A 19437-nucleotide genomic window follows, 5' to 3' on the forward strand; every position below is an offset into this window, starting at 1 on the left:
AAAGGCCGAAGGCAAAGTTGGATTGGAATTAGGATCGTTAACTAGAACAGAAAGATTTTTATGAATGTGAAATGCCTCTAGAAAATCCAGTTCTCCAATGGAAGATGTTTTTTGAATAATTTTGGCAGCAGAAAAATTGAAAGTGTGATTTTCGGACCAACAATGTTGAGCAACAGAAGAATTCTGTGTTTCCTTTTTTCTAACATATGCCTCATGTTCCTTGACGCGAAATTTTAAGGCTGTCTTAGTTTGGCCAATGTAAATTAAACCATACTGGCAAGGAATCCTATAAATACCCCAGGAATTCATATCCGGAATGGGGTCCTTGAGTATGGAACTCGGAATTTTATTGATGGGAGAATAAACAACCCGAAAGTTAAATTTCTGCAAAATATGTGCAACTTTATAGCTAATTGATGGAAAGAAGGGAATGACAACAGAATTTTTATAATCTCCTAAAACAAGAGTGTGCCTTTTAGTGTGTTGAGATGAGAATTTTTTAACTGCTTGATTAATAATGTTGGGTGAAAAGCCCCTGTCAATAGCTATTGCTTTTAAATAATTTAGTTCTTCATCAAGGGCTAGTTTGGAGGAGCAAACTTGAAGAGCACAGAAAACATAGGAATAAAATGAAGCTAACTTTTGTTTAGTCGGATGACATGATTTAAAGTGTGGTGGAAGGCAAACCGATGAAGGTTTACGGTAAACCGTAGTACTGAAGTTGGATGTATTACGTGTGACCAGAATGTCGAGAAACGGAAGAGAATTGCAAGTCTCAAGTTCAAAAGTGAACTTAATAGCAGGATCAATAGAATTCATTGTTGAAAGAACTTTATTTAAATCATCTTTATTACCTTCAAACAGGGTAAAAGTATCGTCTACGTAGCAGAACCATGCCGGGAAGTTTAAAGTTTCAAACAATTTTGATTCATAATAATGCATGTAGATATCAGCCAGGATGGGACTGAGGGGGCTTCCGATGGCTAATCCCTCAGTTTGCTTGTAATATTTATTTTGGAAAACAAAATGTGTTTGTTTCAGACAGAGTGAGAAAAATTAGCTCATCAATTTCGATGCAAGAGAAATGAAATTCGCGAAGTCTGGTTTCTAGACATCTTAATGCACCCTCCACTGGGACATTGGTGAATAATGATTTTCATCAAAAGAAACCATGAGTAAATTACTAAGAGAAATGTTTTAACCTTTTTATAAACTCTATTGAATTTTTTATGGTGTAAATGTTATTGTCTAATAGAGTTGAAAATCTAGAAACTAAATATTTAGCTAATGGATACGAGGCAGTACCTAAATTCGATACAATAGGGCGGAAAGGAATACCACTTTTATGAATTTTGCGAAGAGCATATAATCTGGCACAATTCGCAACAGATGGGATAAGCGAATGTTTTAAGTTGCTTGAAATGATTTGCGAAGATTTGATCGCAGTTTTTATTTTTGACTAGTCCGAAGGTGAAGGATCTTTAGGGATCGGATTATACGGTCATTCGTTTAAGAGTTTAGTGACACCATCGATGTCAGTGTTCTTATCTATGACGACTATCTGGCCAACTTTGTCGGCCTTTGAAATGATAATATCCGGGTTAGAATGAATTTCGCGCATTGTAGCTCTTTCTCTCGCAGTTAGATTTGGTTTCAAAGGTTTATTATTGAATTTCACATTATGAGCGATAAGATGCCTAATCATTTTTTTCTGTGAATCTGAAACTTTACTGAACTTGAAAGCTTTTTCGGTAGGAGCCAAAATCTTTGGAATCGAGTGTTTACAGGTTTGTGAGAAGTTAAAATTATATTTTAGAATTCTCTCTGGTTCTTCTGAAAGACTAACATTAGAAATATTAACTATTGGTTTGATGTTTAGAATGGGAAGATTTTTTGAACTACTTTTATTTTTGAACTACTACTAAGACGTTTTTATTTTTGTCTGGTGAGAATGCAGTCAGACCTTGCGACTCTTCTACATTTTTATTTTTCCTTTTAGTTTCTTCTCAGCTTAGAACGAATGGAACGGTTATGCTTGCCCAAGCATTCCAAACAAACGACATCGCTTTTACATTAATTAATGCGACGTTTCGATTTCAAGCATAAGAATCATATTCCTTGCTTGCGCAAAAAATTGCTCTTCTCATCAAAGGTGAATGACTCATAGGAATGTTTCGATTCGCAAAATAGACACTCATTAGTACTTCTGTTATTACTGATTGCTACCAAGAATTGCCAAACTGAAGGTGTCACCGCTTGTTCTCTTTCCATATAAATGAAGTGCTTTCTGATTTATGAGTAGACAGGAAAAGATATTTTCCTTTATGGCATTTGGTTTTCGAACGAATTGCAGTAACTCATCGACGTTAAAAAAAGTTGATAAATCTGTTTTACGATTAAACACCAACAGTTATATCAGAAGGCAATGTTTTCATTATCACTGGGATCAACATATAACTATTTCTCTCGTGTGATTTCTAATGATTTCAAGCTGCGTATTTGTGTTTCTATAGTGTCAAAAAGTTTGCCAAATTTTAAAGTGTTGCTGGATTTAGTTACTGAGGAGATTTAGGAGTTTTTGCATGCGTGAAATTATAATGATATCTCTTTTGCTGAACCTGTTTTCAAGTATTTCAAGAACTTCGACATAATTTGTTTCCGAAATACAAAAACCTTCTATCGTTTTTGCAGCGTTGCCGCATAGGTACGATTTTAAATAACTGAAGTTTTCGATTTTCGTTAAAGATTTATTATCGTAGACTGCAAATTTGAAAGCGTCCTAAGAACTTCTTCACTGGGTATAAACGCCATAAAATTTAGAGGTAGTTAATTTTAAAAGATGAGTAAATTTTTTACCTTCGTTTTTGGAATGTTCAGATGTTTCATTAGAATATTCATACGATCATTATCTGAATTTCCCAATTTATTTAATTCCTTCAATTTTTTCTTCGCTCTAAATTGTCACAGTTGTATTTTCTCTTCGTACTCCAAAGCGGATGTGACTTCAAATTCATCCGTTTTGGCTTTCAAATCACGTTCTATTTGAGTATCTAAATCACTCAGATTTTTGATTTTAGATTCTTTGAGTTCAGAGCGTAAAATCACAAAATATCTTCACTTTACTGAAAAAAGATTGTTTCTGGTTACTTGAATTAAAAAATAATCATGAAGGAAGCGAACATGGATATTAATTTTTATTTACGATTTGCATTCTATATCGATGCTAATAAAAAGTTAAAAAATACTTCATAAATAGTGATATTGTTTTAGAATTCAACACAATTGGCTATTAAAACAAGAAAAAAGTGTTTTTGAAACTTTAATTCATTGAAAATAAAAGTCAGTGTAAAATATATGTAGATTTTATCTTTGAAAACTCTTTCTCTTAAGGAAAGTCTAATTAAATTTTTATTTTTAATTAAAAATTTACACTGGCCTGGAAGTAGTCGTTTAAAACATACTAAAAATATTCTAAGGACAAAGAGTCGGTACAAAATTAAATCTCACTCAAAAATATTAATCCAATTCCGATGTAAATTTCTGGAACTATTGTGCAGAAATTAAGATAATCTGAAAACTCAGAAATTCTGATCAAGAACATGATCTCAAGAAATAAAAGGAATCGGCTAGTACTTCTGTTCTAGTTACGTATGTCAGCAAGTTTTTCCTTAGAATATTCTCGCAGAAGTCGCATTTCTTAAGCGATAATCCATCTGCAATTTAGCAGCAGCTGAGCAATGTACTATTTACGTACGTTGCTCGTTTGGTAACCGCAAATAATAGAAATGAATTCTTTTCGCTTATGTGTTATGCAATTTTAAAATTAAAAAAAAAAGTAATTTGAAAAATAAGTTATTAAGGAACTAAGCTTTAGTTGCATATTTTTTATTTAGAAAAGAAAAATACTTCTCTATTATAATCTAGCATCAACTTGTTATTCATAACTTATAAGTAAACTTATGATTAGAAATCAGTTTGTATATTATTTTCATTTTTGTTAAATAATTATATAGGTCTATTATGCGTAGCAAAATGCTGCTTATTTGATTTATTATTTTAGGGACACAATTTATAAACTACAAAATAATAGGTAGCTAACAAGAAAAGCGCTCAACAAGGTAGTCCTTTATAGAAAAGAACTTGCTAATCTCTTTACTTCTTTCTAGAATTATTGGTGATTTTCATGCAGCTCGAGTCCTAATTTGGTATGCGTAATGGTATGCCATACATGTGAAATTCAATTTATTAAATTCAGGAGAGAACATTTATCTTTTCAGTCACGTGCTTCTGCTTTATATTTTAGCCACTCAAATATTTCTTGCTTTGCTGCATAATACTCACACTTTATTATTCTGTACCTTCTTCAGTCGTATACACTTAGAAGTTCTAAGCTTAGTTAAGATTATTGAGATGGTTAATATTTTCGATAATGCGAAACTGAAGGTTGCTTGCGTGAATAAAACATCAAGATTAGAACTATTATAATGCATAGTTATTGTAAAAAGAATCTGAATATATAATGTGATGTGTCTATTATCGACGAAGAGAATAAACTAATTATTTACTATATTTAGCTCTTGGCTAAAATTATCGAAAAGTGTTGAGTATAATGAGATACATTTTAGGTCTTGCTAACAAAATGGATAATCCAGAAAAGAATTAATTAGATTTTTAGTGCATAATAAACTTTTCGCTTTTTTTGTTAGCATCTCTTTTAATGCTGGCTCTATTCCTGGCCATCATTTTGAATTTTATTTTTCCTTACGCATACCCCAAATATACGTACAACTTCTTCCATTTTTAAAATAAATTAGTAGTCTATTTCACAATATTTTTATCTTCTATAAATATTGTGAGAAATAAAGAAACAGCCAAGTAATTTTCAGAAATGGACATGCGAAATTCTTTCAAAAGTTTAACGAATTTGAAATAACACCTCTATTCACGAATTCTCTTTAATTGTGTAAATATTTCATTTTCGATGTTAACTTGAAATGATCACACAAAAACTACAGTTCCTAAAGTCAAAGTACAATTTCTAAAGTTACTCCTGTACAACTACGGTGTCAAGCTTTAAACCTTAGCTTGCTCAGACAAATTATCGCCTTGCACTAGAAAACTTCCCTTTTACTCGAAAAATAAGAACAGCTGTTAGTTATAGGTTAAAGAAAAAAGAATATTTCAAAGGAAACCTCAGATTTATCAGTCTTTGAAACAAACTATTAAACCATTTTGTATTATGTTATTTTTTTTTTTTGCTTATTACGTGCTCCGCCCTTGGGCACTACACAAAAAGGGAGGAATGCCCCGTTGAAGTCTTTTTTTTTTTTTTAAGGAAAACTGGCTCGTATCCACGTTACACATGGGGAGAGCCACGAAAACCCCCATCCAGCCAGCCAGCCCGTTCGCCGGGACTCGAACCGAGTACCGAACTGCCAGTGTTCAGCGGTTTTTACCGCTCGGCCGCTGGTGGGCCTATGTTATTTATTTGAAATGGAAAATTTGTTTTAAGTATAACATTAGTAAGTTCTGCTATTTTAAAATGAGGATATTTTAAATATAAGCTTACCTCTCCTTTTGCGTAATCTGGTGGCTCAATAGGAGGATATTTTTTAGGTTGATCAAAGGCCACATTTTCCATGAACCACCGAAATGACTTGCACTCTAATTTCTTCCTTAAGGACTTCTGTTCTGTCAAGTTTCCGACTTCTAGAGTTCGGTAATGAGGTCTCCTCATATACAAGTATTCTTTGTATTCGTCCATCCAGACTTCTGCCACACGCTTGTAATTCTGTGCAAAATAATATTCTGCTTTACAGTTTGCACGTATTTACCAAAATAAAAAAAATGTGACAAATAATGACAGTAATAATAATAGTACAAGTAATAATAATGAATACAAAAAGAACTCATAAATTACTTTTAAGATCATAGGTAAAATAGTATGCAGTTGAAAGCTCTGCTAGTATCAAGATTCTCAAAGCTCTTTTCCTGTAAAACCTTTGCTTATATATTAGCAGTGAAAACTTCAAATCTAATCTGATTAGTATAAAAAGCGCATACGGCATAGAACACTAATTTTTGATACTTCAGCCCATATCTTTTCATTTATTCTATCAGAGAATGACATAATGTTATTTAATACTTGAAACATGTTACTTCAAAATTTTGAAAAATGTTGCCGATACTAAGCACAGTGTATATTTTTTAAAATGGCAGCTTTACAGCAAACCGGCATGCATGTATTAAATACCATAAAGAGGTTTAATAAAATGGTAGGTCGAAGGATAGATTAACAACGCATCTCTTAGATATAAATTTCGTAAAATCATCTGAAGAAGTTGTTCTTGCTGTAGATTTATTTTATCGAAAGCATTGAATATACTAAAAATCAATGTAAGGAAAATTCGTATTACATCAAGCAGACAGATTTACACCTATTTTTTTATTCCGTGTTTAGTTACTTTGCAGAATTAAACAAAATAGTAGTACAGTTACTATAATTACGAATGAAATAATTATCTACTGTCGTGCATTACTATTTAGATTTGAGTTATATAAATAAACTCACTAACAATAATGCTTCCAGTGAAGCTGAACAGATGATACCAAAACATTGTAATGCTAATTCGCGTCGGAAATAATTATATTGAAATTCGAATAGCACAGCAAAGGCATAAGCATCATATTAATTTAAATAACTTATTCCTGGAAACTATAGCTATCATGCTCTCTCTAATGTGGTATTTAAATGGATGCTTAATGTTAACATCCAGTTAAATTATATGCGACTGTGTTAATTTGAATATGGATAATTTTGGTATATGAACAATTTAACTTTTTACTCTAACTTCGAAGTGCCACTTTGTATTTATAGAAGTGTTAATCAATAAAGTACCACATTTTAAAATTTATCTAACTCAGGCGAACCATCGCCATCAATGCTATATATTAGTAGCTAGTAAACTAACAACTCAAACTAAAACTTGAAAACTTTATTGCGCAGCTAATAGAAGTTTAAAAATTAAAATTACAAACAATTTGTAAACAATTTATTCATTACTGTGTGCAGAAAGTAGTAAAAGTAAACTTAAACTTTTAATTTAACGCAAAATTCAACCTATTCTGAGTTCTCACTCACGGATCGGCACGAAATCGGGTTAACGTTACAGTTCAGTAACCAACTTCAGCAAGCGTCAGGTAAAACTGATCTCTAGTAAACAAGCATTAAAGTTGCTAATGAAAGCTATTTATATCATTCGTCTTTGTACTTTTATAGTTGATTTAATTCACATCTTGCTGAAGGCTGACGGAAGGGAACAGAAAGATTGGACAGAATTAATTTAAAAATAATTGGTTGATTTAAATAAAACCTTTTAAATGTACAATGAAACATACTTATTTATTATTTGGGAAAATATCGTTTATGAATCATAAAAAGAGTATGTTTTCTAATCAGGTGTTTGAGTCAAAGGATCACGTTTCGTAACATTCTTAGTGGAAACTTTGTAATGCTTGAACTGAGGTAAATTTTGGGAATGATCAAAGTGAGATAAAAGGAGACACCATTGGGATTTAAGCATTTGGCTTTTAATCTCCTTTGATAGTAATACGCACGTCACTTATATCTGAATATCTTCATTTGTCTACGCAAGAGAATTCTTATTTCTTTTATTGTAATGTTTTGCTGTGTAAGTCATATGTAAATTTTAATCCACTATTTTTCATTTTTAACAACATTCAAATAGCAGTTTCAATGAATTATAATAAAAAAGCTTCGATCTAAACGCAATTTTTTATTCAAAGTATATTTTTAGTCAAATGTAACAACATTTTGTAGGAGCACCGGAGGTCATGTATTGTTTAGAGCTCGAATATCTATCAAGCGTCATCCTCAAAAGCAGATATCTGGATCTTATTCTTAAATAAAAATTATCAGTGGTAAAAGAAAACTTGATGAAAGCAATAAACCGCATACAGCAAGTTAATTCTCCGAGCAGAACAAGAAGCTCTTTTATATCGAATTCTAACTGAACTTAAGTATTTACAGTGTTGAAATTAGCATCAGTAAAAACTGTGATCAAACATGAAATACAAATCAAAAGTAAGAAAACAAATAATTAGAAAATCAGTTATTTTTCGCCTTTATTCGATCTTTCCAATGATATTTTTCCAATTTTGATAAATCCAGAATATAAATAGTTTCAGGATAATTAAAAATGCGAAGATATGCACATACTCTGAAATTCGTGGTCAGTATTAATAAATTTTATTAGATTTTACGCGGGCGTCAGAAAAGTAGTCTCGGGCAGCATGCAGCACGTGGCAGTAAACCACAGTTAGCCATCAAGAATATGATGGAACGTTGATGCTTTTTATTTATATCAATTTAAAAAACATATTATATTCAGTAAAAGTAACTTTATAATTTAATATCCTGGTAAGTATAAATTGGATGGACCGCTCGGTTGCGAATTAGCTAGCGCGTCGGGTAGCTGCACCACAGGTCCGGGGTTCGATCCTCGGGCTAGGCAAGGATGATTCAGCTTTTCATCCGTTGAATGAATCGATAAAATGTTCCCTTGGGGACTAACACCGGTGGTCCTGCGACAAGCTGATCACTTGCCCAGGGGATATGCTGATGCATTTCGAGGCCCAAGGTCAAGAAAGCAGAATTCGGGGCACTGCAGGCCGTGGCCCACTAAGGCTGTTGCGCGTCTGAGTCTAGTTTCTTTATAAGGTGGAACACAGACGACTAAAAACTACTCTCAATTCACGGCAAAACTATTAATAACGTTTATTAGTATAAATAATACTATCAGAATATAAATCACTTTGATAAATATGGAAGTAAATTCCTTTACTTTAGTGAATAAATATTTTGTGGTGGAAAATGTTTTAAAATTCCCCATCATAGATCAAGTAGTTGAAATTTATGTATTTGGATTGGAAATTTAATTTATGCTTCTGTTTATAAACATGTGTTGAGAAAAAGAGAGCTAACATATCAAAAAAGAGAGCTAACATATAATAATTATTGGAAAAAGGATGTTAATTGAAAGTCGTATCTCCAGTAGACAACATTTGCTTTTTTATAGCAACAATTTTTATAATTGCATAAAAATGTGAAGCTGGGAAGCTCCAAAGTGTGCAAAAGAACAATAATTTCAAGAACAATTTTCCTGCTAAAGGGCGAGGGAAGACAACTACAGCCTGTTGCTAAGAAATAAAATTTTCTAATTTGGTTAAGTTCCATTTTCCAAAGGTTTGGTAGCTTTAGACAATCTTACAATTTCAAGTTTTAATTTCAGTTTCTGTTAGAAGAACTTTAGAAATATACTAGCAATTTACATTTAATTAATTAAAATGTTATAAAAATACAGACTTTAGTCACAGCTTCATGCAAATATGTACATATATATGTGTAAAGAAATAATAATTAAATCAATAAAGGTGGTAAACTAACTAGTAAGAATAAATATAAATCAAATTTGAAATAAAAATAAAATAACAATTACATAATAAATAACAAATAGTTGAATATTCTTTGTTCTTTTTCAAGGAGCAGCCCCGAAATTCTCAACACAGCCACATTTCGGAATTATATCTGAATGTCTATCAAAACGAATTCATGAAATAAATTTAAAAATGAGTGTTATAAATAAATTTAAACTAATTTATAATATTGTTGCAAGGTCAGCAGACGAAAGAATTTTCAACTGTTTGTTATTTTCTTTTGTTCAGTTTTGATTTATATTCTTCCTGTTAGTTACATTTAATATTATCTCCTGATTATTCAATTAATTTCGCAGTATACAGTGCAGCTTTAATAATTAATAATCGTAATTTTGGAATTTCTAAACTTTTGATTATATACACTGCTGGACGTTAAACACCATGAAGTGAAGCAAATACAAAAAAGATATTTATTGTACGTAAACAGTATGGCATGAAGATAAAATGATTAAATTTGTAAGCACTTTGGAGGTTTACAGGGGTTCGAAATTAGTAGGAACAGTTGCCTTCCTTGGCATATAAAGCGGCATGGAGTATGGAGGCATGGAGTAACACTGGGCTTGGCTGACAGAAACGGGCAACTCATTCCATGCTGCTTAAGGTCAATGCCATACTTTATCAACCGTATTAGCTGGAGAAGGGTGACGGGCCAGTCTTTCAGCAACCCATGACCAGATGTTTTCAATGGGTGACATATCTGGAGACCGTGAAGACCAAGGCAGCAGGCAAACACCCTGTGTACCGAGGAAGGTCAGAACGCAAAGTGCAACATGTGGTCTTGCATTATCTTGTTTTTGGAAGGCCTCAAACATAGGGCACAACCACCCGATGAAAGATGTCAGAAATCTACCGATGTGCGTTCGAATTACCGTCGATCCAAAATAGAGATCTTCGTGTTGTGCACCCAATGGCTGCACAAACCATTACATGAGATGCAGGGATCCTATGCCGATATCGAATGCAAGCAGGCGAAGTGCGGTCCCCTCCAGACATGTATATGGTCACCAGGATACTGCACGAAGAACCGGGACTCGTCTGAAAAGACGACATTGTGCCATTACTGTATCCAGCTTTGTCGTTCAGTGCACCAGAGTCTCCGTCTCTCTCTCTATGTTGCATTGTCAAGGAAAGACAAAGTAATGATCGTCGTGTTGATAGTCCACATTAGGGAAGAAAGGCCGGTTTCAAGCTATGTGGCGCTGTGGCGCTGGTGCTGCGTGGCGCTCACAGGGGGAGGAAATTTACCGAGGAGTACGTCATCAACTACGTCACCAACTACGGACGCGTCGCATCCTGTTCGTGACGTCATCACGCATTGTCACCGTCTTGCTACTGCTACGTCAGGCACATTCTCTTTGTGTTGTAATCCGGTTTCATGTCCGCGCTTATCGATTGACGTAGAACTCCCCACTGCTATGATGTCATACTAAATCCGCATCCTGATTGCAGATACATGTTAGAATTTCTAGAACATTCTTTTTAGTTCAGCAACGACTGCTAGAGGGCAGTAGTGTCCCCTTGCCGCTTTTTGATTGGTTCTCGTGGATCCTGAACAGGTTATTAACCATTATTTTTAACTGATTATACTATGTGACTTGATAATTAATATATTTAATGAAAAAAGTTCATCTATTTATATGTAAATTTCAATTATTTGTCCATCTATGGCATAGGAAACGTGGACGATAACACAAAGCCGTGCTTTTATCTCATGAATCATATTATTTGATCTTATCTATCCGATCGTACCTATTCCCTTTGTTCATCTTTGTGCAGCGGAAACCAGCATGAGGCTGATGGATTTCACATAGGGTATTCTGTTCCAACTTGCTCAGACCTTTGTACATCCTCGATATTGAATGAATTCATAACTTTAAATTTACTTTGTTTCTATTTTAGGTTAAGATATTTTAAATTTCTCATTTCTTTATCTTACAAACATAATTTCTTCTCGGCCTTTAAATTAAATGTACTAATTTTCACACCATATTTTTTATATACAAACATAAGATTTTCTTTCCCCCCCATTTTTAAGTTTTACATTCTTTTCCCTGCGTTTAACTTGCAAAAGTAATAGATTTCATAAAAGTAATATGTTTTCACAATTTTAATTTTTTTTCTCTTTTTATTTTACAAAAGGTTTTTTCCTCTTCAGTTTAATCTTTCCTTTCCGTGTTTTACATTCTTCACTTTATTTGTTTTACAAAAGCTGTACTTACTAGTATTTTCATACGATTTTTTCTTTCTGTTTTACGAACTCGGTCTTTTTTCCTATATTTTACTTCAAGAAGTACTTTTTAATTTTTCTTTTATAAAAAAGTATTTTTTTAATTCTTTGAAGAATTTTCTTCTCTCATTTCTTTGTTCTTTCTTTTATTTTCTTCTTAAGGTTTTTCATAATGTTTTAAATACTTATTGATGTTACACCTGCATTTCTCGAAGCGTAAAGTTACATATATATTTCTCTGTCTATGAAATTTAAGCTGGAACTTACACGCATATAATTTCCCTCTAGAGGCTTTCATGGATAATATTTTCTGCAAATTTAAACCAATAAGTACGATGTTCCTTCCATATAGCTTACTTAGCATATTATATTTCTTCTTATTTTTTACGCTACTAATACTTAAGATATACAAAACTTTCTCTTCTAACGTATTATACTAACTTTTTGAAACACTATACTAAAACGTCGCGAATTTTCTTTTACACATCTCATTCTTGTTCAAAGGATTCACGAAATGTGTCAAAAAATGTAAATTTTTAACTTTCTATTTTCCATTTAGACATTTTGCCTTACATTTAACCTTTATCATGTTTCTAAAACTTATCCCTGTTAATATTTTTGATTCTTTTTTTTTTCCTAAAAATAAATACAGACTTATACGGATTTTTTAAAGGTCTACTGACTTTGAATTAAACCTTCTAATTCAGAAATAGTAAATTTTCACAACATAAAATCTACTTGAACTAATATATGGACATCTCTAGCCAGTTTAGTTCAAATACATACGAAACAATATGAAATTTTTTATTATTGTCTAACCACGTTTAATACGCACCAACAACATTTCATTTCTTATTATTTTACACTACAGACATTTACATAAATATATTCAGAACACTCCTTTTTATTGAGCAGGATGTTTCAGATATATTACTAACACAGATTGACACTTTGAAATATTTTACAAAAATATCTTGGATTTTCTTGTACATATTGTATTTAAATCACCGAACATACGTTAAATTTTGATTTCTATCACGTGAAAACTTCACCCGGATTCTTAATGTGATCCCACCATTTACCGCAGACCTTCATAAACACTGCTATATTTGAACTTAACACAGCCTTATTTTTTAACAAGCTACAGAATTTTTACTACAGAGAATATCCACATTGTAATGTAACATTTTAAATTCACTATAGAGTTATATTTGTGTAAAACATCTAAAACGAATAGATGTCTGGACATGGAATTAATGTTCAGTCACGGAAGTGAAACTTTGTCATCTTTTTCCCTACTTAGAATATAAAAATTTCTCAGCTCGGAATATTTTTTTCAAAGAGTATGATCATTATTTTTACAAGTCTCAAAGCTTTTTAATATATTCCTTCTAACTTAAGACATGCATTTCAAATTGACAAACACTGAACTCTTACAGCTTTTTGAGGATGATTTTTAAGTTATGATACATAGCAAATAAAATCCTACATAACAAGGAATATTGACATGAATTTCCAAATAATAATACAACGTAACTTCAATTTATTCAATTTAACTGAAGATACGCATTTCAAACTGACATTACTTTACTTAAGCTCTTTAAGTACCTCCGATATTTAATTTTTCACAGATATGAGAAACATTTATTGCATAAATACCATACAAAACATATAATATTGACATGAACTCCATATTATGGTTCAACATTGGTAACTTAAATGAACCTTTAATACATTTTAGTATGAATTAATCTTAAAAAGAAAAATTCAAATGCAAGTATTCAAACAGAAATGCTTCACAAATTTACATATTAAGCAAACATTCAAGAGAATACCTATATATCTAGAGATATTATTTACACTAGTTGGTAATGTAATTTATTAGAACAGTCGCAGACGTATAGGAGAGGTATGCAATATCCATGAAAAAAACTTCCTACCAAGCCAAAGAGCAATAGTGAAATATAACATATAAGAAGGGGGAAAATGTCTAAGCATGGAAAACATGAACAAGGAATGAATATTTTTTCTGAAAATGCCCCGAATGGGATAAGTCAGGGTAAGAACCTTAACCAGTTTCAGGAATAGGACCTGAAAACTAATGAAGCATTTTTAATCATATTTTAGTCTATAATGCATTTATTTATCCTAAAATATTCTGTTTGAAGACTATATTCTACACTTAGAAGGAATTTGATAAATCAGAATGATTTCATTTTCTGAAGATTCAGGTTCAGAAATATTACAACTCAAAAGAAGAAAAGTTAGAGCGAGAATGAAGTATACCGTAACCAATAAAATATGTTTTTCTTCCTAAAAAAATTAAAGTGAAACTTTTAAACATAAAAAAATCTAAATGAATTTTTTTTGACTTTTCAAAATCAAAGTGTAAATTTTTCGTCTCACATTTTGAATTTAACATGGGTTTTCCCATAGACAAAATAAAAGTGAAGATTTTTCTTCCTAAAAAAATTAAAGTGAAACTTTTTCCACCTAAAAAAATCTAAATGAATTTTTTTCGACTTTTTGAAATCAAAGTGTAACTTTTTCCCCTCACATTTCGAACTTAACATGGGTTTTCCCATAGACAAAATAAAAGTGAAGATTTTTCCTCCTAAAAGAATTAAAGTGCAAATGTTTCGACCTAAAAAAATCTAAATGAATTTTTTTCGACTTTTTAAAATTAAAGTGTAACTTTTCCCCCTTACATTTTAAAATTAACATGGGTTTTACCACAGACGAAATAACAGTGGTGATGTTTCGTCTTAAAAAATTAAAGTGAAATTTTTCCAACTCAGAAAAGCAAACTGCTTCATTTGAGCCCTAACGGAAACTGCAGTGAGTATTTTTCGCCTTAAAAAAAGAAACATATTCAGATATTACCATCAAGGTTTCCTACTCAGATATATTTTTCTGCTTTTCATACCATAACATTTCCAATGAAATTTGATTCAATGCCGGATAGTTAAACGTTTGTTATTTTTTTTTTCGCATCCGAATGCATTTCATGTCTCACATATACTCATTACAATTAAGTTAGAAGTTAAGTGAATACTTCCTGAAATACTGTACATTTCATTCCGGAAAGTATCTTCATTTTGAATCCTCTAATGTTTTTTTTTCTGTATTCCAAGTAAAATTTGTGCATAAAGTTTTCAGTTTCGTTGGAAGTTATTTACGAATGACTATAGTGTTATCGTGTTTCCATAAACCTTTTGAAAACTTTGAGTATTACCAATTTTTAACGTTACGGCCACTGCAAATCATTGAATTTTCAAATATTTTCTTATTTATCTTTTACATTGCCTTGTAAAGATTTTGGAATAAATTTTTATTAAATAGTTATATTGTTTGATTTAATAACGTTTTGCACGTTTGGAAGATTTAACTTCAATAACACTACCACGCTGAATCAGAAAATTAAGAAAGGAAATGTAATTTTTCATCTTAGTATACTATGGGAATAGAGACTGTTAACCCACCTCATACAGAATATTTTCTCCAAGTTACCAAGAATCAATGACTTGCACTGTCATAGATTTTTCTCATGAAGTCTATTTCTTTCTTAAAAGAAGTTTATATACTAATTTCATTAGAAACATGTCTAAGAAAATATCTGACATTCATGAGAAACATCAGCACCTTGATTTAAATGACTAGGAAACTAAGAACCATTGTTTTGTAAATATGTTTCTCTTTGACTCAAAAGTTTCTTCTTTATCATATTCTAAATGAACAACTAACCGCATATAAGTAATATATTGTATTGATGAACCAATGTTATATTTTAACTTGTAGGGTTTATATTTATTTTAACTAACATTTATTTTAAGATTAAACTATCTTTCCTGTCAAGCCTTATTTTCCCCTGGAATTGCCAATGCCAGAGTATGTAAATTTTAGTAGAACGCGCAAGGATTCAAATTGTCAGCGGAAGTAAGCTGAGTTAAATAGAAGGGAAACGAGTTCGAAGCTGTGCTTTCTTGCTTCACGAGCGTGGAGGTGGCTAGTTAGAAATCGAAGAACCACGCGTTTCGGCTTGTGTGTTTGCCTCGGCAGATTGTTAATCTTTCAACGTAATATTTAGAGTGCTGAATTATCAGCGGTATTTTAGAACGCGGTGAGGTTAGTTACGTTTAGAGAGCCTCGTAGTTAGTCACCACTATTGTTGCGTGCAGGTTGGAAGCGCGCAACGTTACAAACTTATTAAGTGACTATGAGAAGAAAATCACGTTTTTCCCTAAATGCTCATTTTCAAGTAGAATTTTACTAACGCACACATGTGTTTATTGCACTTTTTGATAAAATCTCAAAGGCTGAAATGAGTGTTTCATTACCAAATTTGTACTTTCCGACTTCATTTTACCGAAACGGAAACATTCATAAGTTATTGCGAAGAAACATTTGTACATGTTGGGCTTTTTGATTAATTTTCATACCACCTGATTATCTTTGAAAATTTGTTTCCTACCCCAGTGCTAATATATTGCTAATTTTCGCTTTTTCAGTGTCCTTCGTATGTGACAAAAACTCAGTTTACAACCTTTTCTTACTTAACACCTTGCGTTGCATTGCTGAACCGAAGCCATGCTTTCATTTTTATTACATATCATGCAAATATTATAAAAAAGGCACATTTTTCCTTCTGTTAGCACAATTTGAACGAGCATTTTACTATTACAAAGACTTCTTTAGTAAAATCTCAACGTTAAACTGAATGTTTCATTACTAAATTTGAAGATTCTGGATATATCCCACTTAAACGTTCATAACTAGTTAGCAAAATAGTTTGTGCATGTACTCCGTTGTACTCTTGGTTAATTTTAAATTGTTTTTCATCTATAACACTCGATTTCTAATGAAGTATCGAAATGATTATTAACTATCTGCTTTTTGCAAAGAATTTTGTAGACACATGTGTTCAATACAGAAAAATTTTCTAACTTATCAGTATTATTACCAAAATAGAACGCAAAATTTCCCTAAAAATGTATACGTTTATTTCTTTAAAAACACGTACAGAATACCCAAATTTAATAATTTAATGAGTATTTTCCTATATCAGAACGAAAATTTTTAAATAATGTCATGTTCCATAAAATTTATGAATTTGTGATGTCGTTGGTGTTTTGCAAACGCTTTGAGAGAGTGTGCTCTCGATACTCTTTTAAACACTTGGAAACTGTTTTATCTTTGTTATTGGAAATTATTTTATTTTTGTTGTTGATATATGCCAATGGATTCTTGATACTTTTTCTCTTGGTTTATCTTCAGCTTATGAGTTATTTAAATTCTTAAAAATATATTTGTAGATCATTTATGTTGGCACTTGTGATAGATTTCCTGGATGTGTTTTTGGAAAATGTATTTATTTTATTCACACATGAATGAAACTGATGTTTTATTAAAATTTTATTATTCAAAGTATTAGTCAATTATGACAGAATGCCGGATTTGTTCCCAGTATTCAACAGTCATATGAACTTCAGCATTCTAAATCTCTCACGTAACTTTAATTTTTCTTATCAATAATAAGAAGACGAATGGAATAAATGCAGGTTATGCAGATATAAGGTAAAATTCTGGAAGTAAAAGAAAGTCTTCAGATCTAGGCAATTCCGTAGAATGTGCAAATATTCATCTTATTCGAAGCTTATTTTTGAAATTACACAGCATAAAAATGTAAATTTACTGAAAAGAGATGTAATGAAGATCAAGTACTCTGGAAAAATCTGGACGGTAATTATACAAAACTAGTTATATGGAAGATCTTCATAAAGTAGTTCTAGCGAAGAAAACATGCCAGCAATCTCATGAAACTCTAAGTGGGCCTTTGATCTTCGCTCTTACGTAGAATTTACAATTCTACTTAACTTTTGTAAGAGCAAAGATCAGGTGCTCACTTAAAGTTTTAGGAGACTGTTTCCTTCGCTCGAACCACTTTTATGGGAAACCTTCCCTATAACTAGTTTTGTATAATTACCGTCCAGAATTTTGCAGAGTACTTGATCTTCATTACATCTCTTAGAATATTTCTAGATTTAGTATATGTATGCACATGTATATTAAGATTTATTTGAAACGCTTATTCAGAACGAAATTATTTGCACTGAGGTTTAAGCACAAGAAAAGAGCAATAGTTTAATAAATTTCTTCGGATATGAATGAGATTTGTTGCATGCCATTGCTATCACGAAGTAAGAAGACGGACTCTGATATGACGAATGACATGTCCTCCCTAAGAAGCTAAAACATTTACTCCGCGGTATGTATTCAATTAGAAAATTTGAAAGGCCAAATAAAACTAGCTCCTGAAAAAACAGAAAAGTGAAGAAGAAATTTTAAAATTACTTTGGAAATATAAATGGGGAGATTTAAGAAATATTTCCCTAGGGAAATTGGTAGAAGTAAGTATGCTTGAGCAAATGATTTCTGCCACAGCAGATGAGGTTTTCATTTTCATTTTCTTGAAAACTTCAGGAACAAACTTTGAGAAATAGGCTTTCCATAAAAAAGCGTAATTAACCGTGCTACCCACACCGTTTACGACTGCATAGTTTGAAATTCCTGGCAAGAACAATGGAGAAGAAAATGCCACGTCGTACCTCAGCCATAAAATCACAAATCGTACAAATCATGCGTCAGTTTGGTAAATGCGCACGAAATATAAACGGACTGCTACAGTAATTAATATAAATCAATTTTATATTCTACCGAAAACGAACCAGAAATTAGCCATAAAAAATTAAGAACTATATTTGAATGGAACAGATTTAAATTTTGAATTCCAATTCCAAAGTGAAAATTTTTGCCTGTTACAAGAAAAATTAAATTTACGTGTCAGATCTAATTACTTTAATCTGCGTAACAAATTTCAAAGAAAGTGAAATGTCTCATTAGTTACATCCGCTTAACGTATTGTAAAGAAGTAAAATTTTAAATGTATTAAGAGAATTCGAACGAATTTCAAATAAATAAATTATATTTAGCGAATTTAATAGAGAAGTATAATGAGTAAAACTAAAATAGCAAATAAGAAAGTCTGGCCTTTATTTCACTACATTTTCCGGCAAAGTAAAAGTATTACTCTATTTCAAGCAATTAAGAACTTTTAGAAAAGAATTGCTATTATTTACAGAAATTTAGCACTCAGGCGTGATACTTTTAATTGAGAAAGCAATATGTATTTTTAATTAAAAAACGCATACCATATCTTTATTTTAAATCTTAATTATACTGGTGTTCAAACTTAAGAGAATTTTCACGTTTCATCAATTACCTTCAGAATTGATGGACAGATTTTAATGAAATTATGTATAGACCTAAGATGACATTAATATAAAATTATGTAAATTAGCTTTATAATTTAATTTAGTAATAGCCTTTTAATTGCTCTTTTTAAATTTGGTTATTTCCTCCTTATTCTAAAAATAATAATAACATTTCTGGACTGTGTCATTTCTAGCTTAATCTATGCCACAAAGCTTGTGTAATGCTGATGACGTAGTTATTTCGGAACCTAAACTCTGAGAACTGAAACTTTTGTAAAACCAAAACATTGCTTGTTTGGTGAGCTACTGTATTGGCTTCGCTTATAACTCTGTTGCTGCTGGGACGTTATTTCGCTATGCTCTGTTCCTATCGCAATTGTATTAAAAATATAAATGTTCTGAAAATAGGCACGATTAGAGTGC

General features: G+C 31.7%; 1 protein-coding gene across 2 annotated transcripts in view; it reads right to left on the bottom strand.

Moving 5' to 3' along the window:
* Positions 1-19437, bottom strand: part of LOC118187809 (putative polypeptide N-acetylgalactosaminyltransferase 10) — a 301999-nt gene that overhangs the window by 52100 nt on the left and 230462 nt on the right. For both annotated transcript variants that reach the window (XM_085809137.1, XM_035358083.2), the window contains exon 8: positions 5570-5791. In XM_085809137.1, the coding sequence (XP_085665263.1) occupies positions 5570-5791 (222 nt within the window). The remainder of the gene's footprint in view (positions 1-5569; positions 5792-19437) is intronic.

This window comes from Stegodyphus dumicola, chromosome X2, assembly GCF_044657685.1.
Source record: "Stegodyphus dumicola isolate Sdum_Otavi_A_Nest chromosome X2, ASM4465768v1".
Classification (NCBI taxonomy): domain Eukaryota; kingdom Metazoa; phylum Arthropoda; class Arachnida; order Araneae; family Eresidae; genus Stegodyphus; species Stegodyphus dumicola.